General features: G+C 40.9%; 1 protein-coding gene across 1 annotated transcript; it reads right to left on the reverse strand.

Moving 5' to 3' along the window:
- Positions 1–335: 335 nt before the first annotated feature.
- On the reverse strand, positions 336–851 carry LOC143561317 (uncharacterized). Its single transcript, XM_077049435.1, has one exon. It carries the CDS (start codon positions 849–851, stop codon positions 336–338), a length of 516 nt encoding a protein of 171 aa, XP_076905550.1.
- Positions 852–10,943: the final 10,092 nt, after the last annotated feature.

The following is a 10,943-nucleotide window of genomic DNA, read 5'->3' on the forward strand; positions in this document are numbered from 1 at the left end:
GGCTTCAACCCACTTCGTGAAGTAGTCGATGGCTACTATTAAGAATTTGACACGTCCCGTGGCTTCGGGGAAAGGTCCCATTATGTCGATAGCCCATTTCTGGAACGGCCAAGCTGAAGTGACTGGAACGAGTTCGTTCTTCGGTCGTAGCATATTAGATCATGACGTTGGCATGAATCACACTTTCTGATTTCATGCACCGCGTCCAGATGCATCCCTGGCCAATAATATCCAGCACTCATCAATTTTGCTACGACCATGCGCGGGCCAGCGTGAAGACCACATATGCCTTCATGAACTTCTTTGATTAAGTTTGCGTCCTCGGCGTCCACACATCAAAGTAGTGGTCCGAGGAAAGAACGTCGGTATAAAACACCGTCATGTATCTGATAGTTCATGGCTTTGTGCTTTATCTTCCGGGCCGCGGATTTTCCCTCTGGTAGGGCTCCTGATGAAAAGTATGTTGTGATAGGTGTCATCCAGGATTCCACTCCGGTTTGAATCACCAAAACATGATGTTGCGGAACAGACGGGCGGTCCAATATTTCAATGCAGATGTCTTTAGCAAAGTGTTTGAAATTCGTTGAAGCCTGTTTGCTAAAAGCATCTGCTGATTTGTTCTCGCTTCTTTTTATGTGAAACTCTTTGCATGAGGAAAACTGGAGCATCAAATCTTTCGCCTGTGACACATAAGAAGCCATTACGTCATTCTTTGCTTCATATGTGCCATTGATCTGTCCCGCAATTAACATGGAGTCTACACGGGCTTCCAAATGTTTCACCCCAAGCTTTTTGGCTATCCGTAAACCGGCCAAGAAAGCCTCATACTCTTCCTCGTTGTTAGTACTCATGAAGTCTAGCTTTATGGCGTATGTAAACTCGTGGCCTTCGGGATTGACTAGCCTAAGGCCTGCGCCAGATCCCTCACTGCTTGAAGCCCCGTCCGTGAACAACGACCAAATTTGTCCTAGCTCAGGAGGTGCTTGGGGTTGTTGCTCTATCAAACATTCTTTCTCTTTGTGTTGCGGGACTTCAGTGACGAAGTCTGCCAACACCTGCCTCTTAATTACTAGCCTAGGTTTGTATTCTATCGCGTGTTCACCTAGCTTGATGACCCACTTTGCCAATCGCCCAGACAATTCCGACTTACTGAGAACGTTCTTGAGTTTGTATCCGGTTAAAACGTTAATGGGATGCCCCTGAAAGTACCTGCGGAGGCGTCGGGCAGCATAAACCAATGCTAAGACAAGTTTTTCTAGCATTGAATATCTTGTTTCTGGGTCTGATAGTGTTTTGCTGACGTAGTAAATCGGTGTTTGAACGTTTTTCCTGTAACACCGCGTCTTTTACCCTCTTTAAATTAAGTCTAAATATATTAATTTAGAAAGTATAGGGAATGAAAATGAAAATTCTGAAAATCTTGTCCCGCCGCGGTACGCGACGGGGAAATATGTAACCCATCGCGTAACGCGATGGGGTTGGTGAGTCATCGGACACGTTTCCAACACAGTGTCAACACGTGGCGCGTTGTGACAGGCCACGTGTCACCACTAAGGCGGCACAATATTGCGGCGTTGCGGTACGCGACCAGTCCCAAAGGACCGGGCGCGGTACGCGACGGGCCCAAAAATGGCTATAAAAGGGGAGTGACGGGTATGAGCCTCATTCATCCCAAACACACCTCTATATACACATACATAGCATTGGAAAGCGTGCCCTGTTGCCGTAACAAGCCAACGTGCCGTTTTCTCGTATTTCGTGCAAGAAACGAAGTTATAATCAAGTAGCAATCACTTACGCGAGTAGATCAAGATCCTGCCTTTTTCTTATTATCAATCTAAGCATCTGAATTAAGGTAGGAGTTATGTTTAAGTTATTTGAATTATAGCTTAGACTATCAATCGAGGCTATGGCCTTTAACCTTGATCCTATTTTGCAAATCATTCACAATCATGTTTTCATAAACGTTACTTCATGATGAAGTAATGTTAAACAAAGAGATATTTTGACGAGCATGTAGTAACTAGAAGGGGGATATCACTAGTAGTAAGTTTCTCTCCTAAGGAAAAGTAATTCGCATAAATCCCAATCAACCGAGGGACCCGTTTACTTACCTGGAGAAACTTACCAAAATGATAGAACCTATTAGGCCAAAGCATGCCATATTAAACGTCACATAAAACCAGTGTTTTCATTCACAATCAAAGATAAACGATTTCAAGGTTAGGCTTACAATCATAGCTTAACATCATTCAAAACATTCATACGAACCTATTTATGTATAGGTTAAGTATCATTCACAATCAATCAATCAGTCAAGGTTTTCAACACCGACGGTACAGGTGAATACGTCAACCTTTTTAATTAGTCAAAACATATTTATACTCAATGAGACGAACGGGTGTTTGTCTTAACGATTCAATCAATGTCTATATGAGATCGTGTAAATCTCTAAAACGTTATAATACAAAGTAGAGAATAATATCAACTCAGACCGAATACGCATGTGTCTGGATCCAAACATAACTGTTAAAGCTCAATCAATCAATCAAAGGCAATGAAGCCGCGAGCTTAAACGGTCATGACCAGTTCTCAGTTTAGGGTCGTGTGGCTCGGGGAATACCGTTGTGTGTGTAGGGCAGTGGTACATATACCGGAAGTAGAAATGCTTCCGTTGAGATTTTCAAGAAAACTACATTTGTATTGTAATGTCATTCAAAATGTTTTATTGAGTCATACGCATATAGCTGACGAATTTTTCCAACCCATTGCAGGTAAATAAGCATAAGTAGCAATAACAAGAATTGGAGTCCTAATGAAGATAGAAGCGCGTACAAGATGGCTCCGTTTTTTACAACTAATAATCTTGTAATATGAACATATATTTTTGTAAACTAATACTCGGGTGTTGAATTCCCGAGTAAATTTTCAATGTAAATTGATATACTATTCAAACTTAAAGTCTTCCGCTAAAATCAATCTAATACTCTGATATATTTACAAAACAGGTACCAACTTTTGGTCACACGCCTAGGCCCTAAGTCGGGGTGTGACATTTCCTATCCGTCAGGAGGACAGCCCTGATAGCATTGTCTGATGCTGATAAGTACATCGTTAAAGGTTCCCTCGCATAAGGTGTTGTCAATGTGGGCAGTTCCATCAAACATTTCTTAACCTCCAAGAAAGCTTGTTCTGCTTCCGCGGTCCATCTGGATTGTGCTTTCTTGAGGCAGTTTCTTAGTGTTGAGACAAAAGGATAAGATTTGGCTGCATGATTCGCCAAAAAACAATTCAAAGCAACCCGTCGAGGAAGGAGAAGGCATGCGGGCTACATTCTGGACTTTATCTAGATTAGCTTTGAAGCCCGCACCCGTGACAATTTCTCGGAGGAATTTTCCTTCCTCCATCCCAAACGAACATTTAGCTGGATTCAGCTTCATGTTGATACTTCTCAAGGTTTCGAACGTCTCTCAACAATTGGTCTTCCTCAACACTCTTGATCACAAGGTCGTCCATATAAACTTCCAGATTTCAACCAATTTGACCTTTAAATGCTATGTCCATCAATCGCTGATATGTGGCCCCCGCATTCTTTAATCCGAAAGGCATCATTTTGTAACAAAAGGTGCCTTGATCAGTATGAAAGGCTGTTTTATCCTCATCACCCGCAGCCATACGGATTTGATGATAGCCTTTGTAAGCATCTAAAAAACACTTGAGTTTGAACGGTGCCACAGCATCAACCTTGAGATCTATTTTAGGTAATGGATAACAGTCCTTGGGACACACCTTGTTTAGATCCTTGAAATCTATACACATCCTCCACGTCCTGTTACTTTTGGGAATGATAACCGGATTGGCGACCCACGTCTGATATTGGATTGGTCGGATGATTCCAACTTGTAAGAGGTCTTCGACTTGCTCGTTCATTGCTTTTGTTTGTTTCGGACACATCTTACGTTGTTTCTGAACTATTGGTGTAAACATCGGGTTTACCCTTAACTTGTGCTCCGCAATGTTCCGCGGGACACCAGTCATGTCCGTGGATTGCCATGCGAAGACATCAACATTCTTTGTTAACAATTGTTTCAGAAAAGTCCTTACTATCTCAGAGATAGCAGGTCCAATTGTTACAGTCTGATCAGGAAACTTCTTGTTCAAAATCCATTTTTCTGGTTCAGTCCTCAGGGATTGTTTTGGAATCTTGCTGGGTTTTGAGCTTTCTATTGCAAAGCAATGTCGATTGACGTGAATTATTGCTACACTGGTGTGAGTTGGAACCCCTACCGCACCGTGAGCCGTGGACGGATGAGAATTGAAGTCACCAATTGCTTCTCGTCCTAAGATGATGTCATGTTTCGACGTTGCTGGCAGAACCAAGAATTCGACCTCCTCGGTCCTTGAATGAACTCCATCGCTCAGGGTGACTGGGAAAGAAATCACCCCCCGCGGATACATTATTTTCCCTCCAAATCCTGACATAGGGGCATGGATGGGTTTCAGTCTTTCTTTATCTTCTTCATCAAGCTGTTCAAAGCATTGTTCGTACATGATGTCCGATGTACTGCCAGTATCGAAGAAAACGTACTACGAGCGATAGTGGCCGAAGAGGGCAGTAATGATCAAGGGGTTTTTGTTTCTGGGACCTCCCTTGACTCGTGGAAAGATCACTGGTTCACTCTTCCATTCTTCTTCGTCGAACTCTCTTCTTTATCCTCCCGTCTTACGTCTGCCCTGGATCATATGGACGTTCAAGTCCTTGACTTGTTTTTTGGATGGGCCCTGGTTGTCCCGCACGGGAGTTTTACCAGTCCCAGATTTCCCATCTTTCACCAGGTGTCCAAGTTTCCCTGATTTCACTGCCGCCTCAGTTTCGCTCTTTAAAGCTTTACATTTGTTCGTGTTATGGCAGATGTCATTATGAAACGAACAATGTTTTTTGGTGTCGAGGAATGATCTTCTAGTGAGTGGCTGTGGTTTCCCGAAATTCACATTCTCAGTAGCGGGAATTTCTGCGGGAGTCTTTGAAAGAGGAGTCCACCTGTTAGGACCTCGATTCGAGGGTCCTGCTTTGTTCTTGTTTCCAATGAGAGATCTTGCATCGAATGGCTTTGATACTTCCGTATTCGGCTGAAGTCTTGACCAGATTGGCCCTTTTGCATGTTTATTGGGTCGTGGAGTTTGAAACTCAACTTTGAACTTTTGTTTTGAATTGTTACTTCCCAATATTTTTCAGTGTTGGCAAACAACTTTGCCGCAGTCATAAGATCGTCCCATTCTTTTGTCATTCCATCCCTACCAGTGAGTGTGCGGATCAACTCGTCACATTTGACATTCTTGCGGAAGGCACCACAAAGCATGTCCTTGCTGATCCCACCAATATTCAGACTTTCGTCATTGAACCTGGTAATAAAATCCTCTATTGATTCGTTATCACGGCGGAAAACATCCAGAATTTCTGACTGGTCACGTGTGTGTTTTTTCTGCTGGCTAAATTGTTGTGAGAATTTCTTCACCAGACCGTCCAAACTAGAAATTTGACCTTCATGTAACTTTTCGAACCATTCCCTCGCTGCCCGTGTTAGTGACAATGAGAAAATGTGACACCAATAAGGGAGCGTCCATCCGCTCACACTACCTACCGCCACGAAGTTTTGGAGATGATCACTTGGATCAGTCATTCCATTGTATCTTCCCACCATTGTAGGTATCTTAGCATTGACAGGAAAAGGTGATGTCGCAATGCTAGCAATAAATTTCGATTTCTCGGCGAAGGCTTCCGGACGGTATGGCTTGGTGAAATCTTCCTCAGCATCATTGTGATACTCGGTGTGGCGGACTACGTCCCGCGGACGACTGCTTATTGCTCTTGAACTCATTCTGCTATCACCAGTGTAGAAACTGTAGTCTCACGGGTGATACGTTGAATCATAGCTGTCATACTCATCAAAGTAAGACGGCATCCGCATGTCCATGCGAGGACGAGGGCGCAATCGTCGTGGTTCAACAAATTCTTGCTCAGTCTATTGATTGTGGCGGATCTGACTTCCCCTCACCATTAAAGGAGGAGAAAGAAATCTCCGGGGAGATTCTTCGTAAGTCAGAGCACGGGCTTAAAGATGTGCATTCCGCACTCTACGCTCATATTCCACTTTCAGGTTCTCTTGCTGTATATGAAGCCATTCTTCCGGGGACAGTAGTCCACTGGATATGGAATTATGACGGTGAGACCTCGCCATATCAGAATCACCGAAATCATCTTCCGGGTCCAATACTGATCGAGTTCGACGGGTCTTCCTCTTGATTCGTCCAAAGTCACCTAAATTAGAACCTTCTGGAGCTGTTACATGTCCTAAATCGGTAGGCTTGGCCCAGTTGGTGCAGTGACGCGCTCAAGAGTACGACCACCTGGTGTTGTTTCGGTAGTTCGTGAACCTAGAGCTGTCACTCATGCAAAAACACTCTAAGAAAAACCTTCAAGTGCTTCAGCGTTAGTCACACGTGAAGTAAGTAAAGAAGTTCCCGTCGGCCCCTCAGGAAGTTTACTCATACTTTAAACGAACCGAAAAACCAACGAAAATTTGTGTCGTTCTAACAACACAACGGATGGCGCCAATGAAGAAACACGGATCCAATCCCCGGGTATGGGTCCTGGATCCAATGAGTCCACAAGGTAAAATACGATAACTACTAATACAGTATGAGCACAACTTCCCGAATTCCAATGACCGAAACCTGCAAAACAGACACCGTGAGTCTCGTTACAGGAAGGACAATAGAGGGGTCTTCCTGTAACCACCCTCCAGCGTGAGAATCCATATCGTTCGTAAAGAAGAAAGTACTTAAGTATACAGACTGAGTGTAATCAGAGTATATGTGAGTCAAAGTGAATATGAATGAATACCTCATGTAGGTTGACAAGGTATTTATAGCCGAAGGATGTAGGAAGGTGATTGGGCCAGCTGTCCTCTTCTAGAAGATCTTGATAACTGCCTGGACACGTGTCCCTTTGTGATAGATTGAGATATACGTCCCATGTGCATGGGTATAACAACCTGGACACGCGTCGCCTAATGATAGGATTGACCATACCCTGGCCATGTGCATGGTTATAATAACCTGGCCAGGTGTCCTTTGTTCATTGGTTGGCGAGTCGCGTATTCTTCAAGTAACAATCCTGGATACTCTTCTAGAGGGTAGTTAGTTCAGGACAGCTGTCCAGTTGGCATTGCCTTCCGGTCATTTTGGCGGACAGGTGTTCTATCTCGTGGATGACTTCTGAGGGTGCCTGGATGCTTCCGCATATGGTTTGAGGACGTTCTTCCTCTACTGTGTTATGCGGATGATCAGTATATCCCGCGGGTGGTATATAAGGGGCTTCTCTACGGGTGATACTTAAGGGTATTTGGGTCTTTTTGGTACCCTACCTGTATATCGCATAATGATATATCAGAGCCTTTAAATCTATAAAGTAGGAAACTTTCTTAAAAACGGGATTCGGATCTTATATCTCATAAAATCGATTAGAGCCATCTCGCATGATAGGGATCTCGCATATATAGGATTCTCGCAAAATTAGATGTCTCTATTAGCTAGCAATCTTGTAATAACGGGCATTCTGCAAAACACTATGCATCTTGCAAATTAAGCATGTTTGCGAGATACGCACTTTTGCGAGATAGTTATGTTTTGCGACACAGACATTTTATACGGGATATTTACCTTTGCGAGATGCATACTTTTGAGAGATGATACTTTTGTGATATAATTACTTTTCAGAGATACCATGACGTGCGTGATACTCTATTTTGCAAAATGTGAGGTTTTGTGGGACAGACTTACATGCAATGTAGAGTAAGTAATGAATGTTATTTCTAATACTTAGACCTTGCACAGTTGTTCAAGTGTCTAATCGTTCAGGAACTCGATTAACTAATAAGTAGTTTAGGTACTTTTCTAGACCTTTTTTCCTTTTAACATTTTAGGGTTGTCTACATACTCACGACATGGCTTAAATTATGATGTTTTGGCTTATGCATGTAAAATGAACGAGTAATGTTTATTGGTGGCAACGTATTAAGTAAAGTTTAAGGTATGTTAGCTAACATATATATGAAATGAGTACTATGTATGTTATGAACATAAGAAAGGACTGCGAACCTTGCATGTGTTCATAGCATGTATGTGTGTGTTAGTATAGGGAAGGAGCGTACTATGTGCATGTAAATGAATGTGAATGTATGTTATGAAATAGTGAAGGAATACAAACCTTGTACATGCTCATAACATTAATGATTATGTGGCAGTATATGGACGGATTGCGAACCTTGCATGTATCGTGAAAGTGAATATAGTGGTATAGGAAATGACTACAAATCTTCTACGTATCACGAACGTGTTAACATAGGGATAGATTGCAAACTATATACGTGATCATGGTTGAATGTGAATGTGCTAAGTACATTAAAGTAAGTTAAGTTGTGTCTGATGGGCAGGAAATCATATCATGTATGGTATGTGTGTATTATTATAATATGAATGTTAATGAACAGATAAAGATAACTTGTTTTCCTATGTTAACTAGAACTCACTCAGAATAGTTGACTTTAAGTATCCACACAAGTTAATGTTCAGGCTACTAGTAAGCTTAGAGGCATTCGTGTGATGTGCTAAAAGTAGTCAAATAATTATTAGCTAAAATTACGCTAAACTAGACATTAAGTAATACTCTAGACTCTTAAACTTAACTTAAACTACTAACCGACAAGTGTACCAATCGACTCTAGTACTGCTAAGTAAGTCCGGATATCGAACCCACGAGACTCTTTAAATTACGAAACTAGCAAATTAGACTCGACTAAAAAGACACGACTATTTAATAATATTGTTTGAGGGGGTTTTTTAACTAATTAATAACTAAACCCTAATTAATAATTACATATTTAAATAAAACCTAAGTAATGATTAACTAATGATTACTTAATAAACCTTAATTAATAAACTAATACTTAATTAATTAAAATAAACCCTAATTGATTATTCTATTATTAAAATTAAAACCCTAATTAAATAAAATATTAAGAAACTATTTAAAAACCACTTGGGCTAGCTCAAGTGGCCAGCCAAATGATGGGTAAGAGTTTGATGCCGGTTGGCCTCTCAAGTTCGAATCTTGACGGCGACACGAGTTTTCTATTAGAGTGTCCCTTCCCAAAGAGCTTACTCTTGTGGACGGACAACTCCTGTCAAGTGGCAGGGGCCTCGAAATTTTCTCATGGAACGCCTAGCCAAACTCGGATGCCAAACGTGGGCCCGGTTAAGACAACATAGTTTTGGCCCGAGTGGGGCGGTTGGGGCTCTCTCCGAGAGTTGTGGCTGAATATTCAACCACTATGAAAGTCACCGTTCGAAAAAAAAAAGAAACTATTTAAAAACACTTATATTAATTCAGATGATAAAGATAACTACCTAGGATAGAATCCCCTAAGTTATGACAATCAATTAAATGGGAAACTTAAGTTATGGAACTAGGATCGTAAAATAAACCCTTGACAGACCCGAACAGGACCCTTGACCTTCAAGAAGACACCTATGGATTTCTAACAAGTTTTAAGACACACCAGTTTTATGAATTAAACTTCCTTACGGTTATTTAATAACTTATGTCTAAGTATCTTTATGACGAAATCTTACCTTACAGCGCGGAAATCAAATATAGCTAAGTAGACTTAATTGACTTAACAGACTAAGTTGACGATCAAACCTAGACCACTACAAATAGAAAGCCATTTTTGTGCACATAGGTTTTGTGCCACTAGTTTAAGTTTTTAGTGGCACTTTACTTAATTTAGTTTTAGAATATTCCACCTAATAGTATGTATAATTTTTCATTTCACTTCTTGTTTTCCCAAAAGATTTGGAATATTAAATTCCCGCTTATAGGCAAAGGATATCAATTGGAACTCCTTCCCTAATTAATAAATATCAAGTAATTCTTCTACGCGTTCCGTTATACCATCATTATTGAAACCCTAATTCTGAGCCGCAAATCAATCACACTACTAGAGGTTCGATGTATTGTAATCTACTGGTTCTTCATCCTAAACTCGTCAGCCCTAAATTCACAGCCAGTCGTAATCTCTCATACAAGCTTCTGTAAGTTTGATTCTTCATGAACCATCTTTCATTCGGTTTTAGTACAATTTTGAAATTAAATTCTGATTTTTATTTTTGACAACTCTAATTCATGATACCATGTCTTCATTGCTTAGGTAGGTGTTACGGTTTATTCGTGACAACCGTCAATCTCCCAAGAAGAAAAGAGAGAAGAGAAAAGAGACCCAAAATAATAATTCTTTCTTATTCTTTTTCAAAACAAGATTACATTATATAGGAAAACAAATACATAAAACTAAAAAAAGATAAACAATAAGGAAACATAATTGACTATAATAAGGAAACTAAATAATAGATAAACTTAAATAATAATAATAATAATAATAATATACTTATTAATATAATAGGATCGTATCAATTCCCGACCACTTGAAAACGTCCTTGTCCTCAACGACGGAATGTCGTTGCCATGGCGGTCGCCACTCGAGTCGTGCACCGACATTCGAGGCGTACTAAACTTTGTACCATGGTGGCCACCAATCGAGTCTTCCGGTGTTATTCGGACCAATGTCAACGAACCACCTTAAAGGGCACAACACGGATTGATTTATTGCACATTTTAACGGTGTCGACGCCAACGAGCTAATTGTATTGTTGTAAATTTGAATGAGATCTTTATTAACCATCAAATTACCACTTTGTTGCTTATATTTACCAGTTGCATGCCCACTTAAGATCGCATCCCCCAATCCTTGAGTAAATTCCTCATTAACAATGGTTTCATTATCGGACTTGGCAATTGCATTGATGGGACTAACGTGATATTT

The sequence above is a fragment of the Bidens hawaiensis genome, unplaced genomic scaffold (genome assembly GCF_021521415.1).
Source record: "Bidens hawaiensis isolate Kalapana, Puna unplaced genomic scaffold, B.hawaiensis_p1.1 tig00020662_1, whole genome shotgun sequence".
NCBI classification, from domain to species: domain Eukaryota; kingdom Viridiplantae; phylum Streptophyta; class Magnoliopsida; order Asterales; family Asteraceae; genus Bidens; species Bidens hawaiensis.

Coding starts and splice junctions, on each gene's coding strand:
- LOC143561317 (XM_077049435.1), bottom strand. CDS start 851: ATGAGTACTAACAACGAGGAAGAGTATGAGGCTTTCTTGGCCGGTTTA.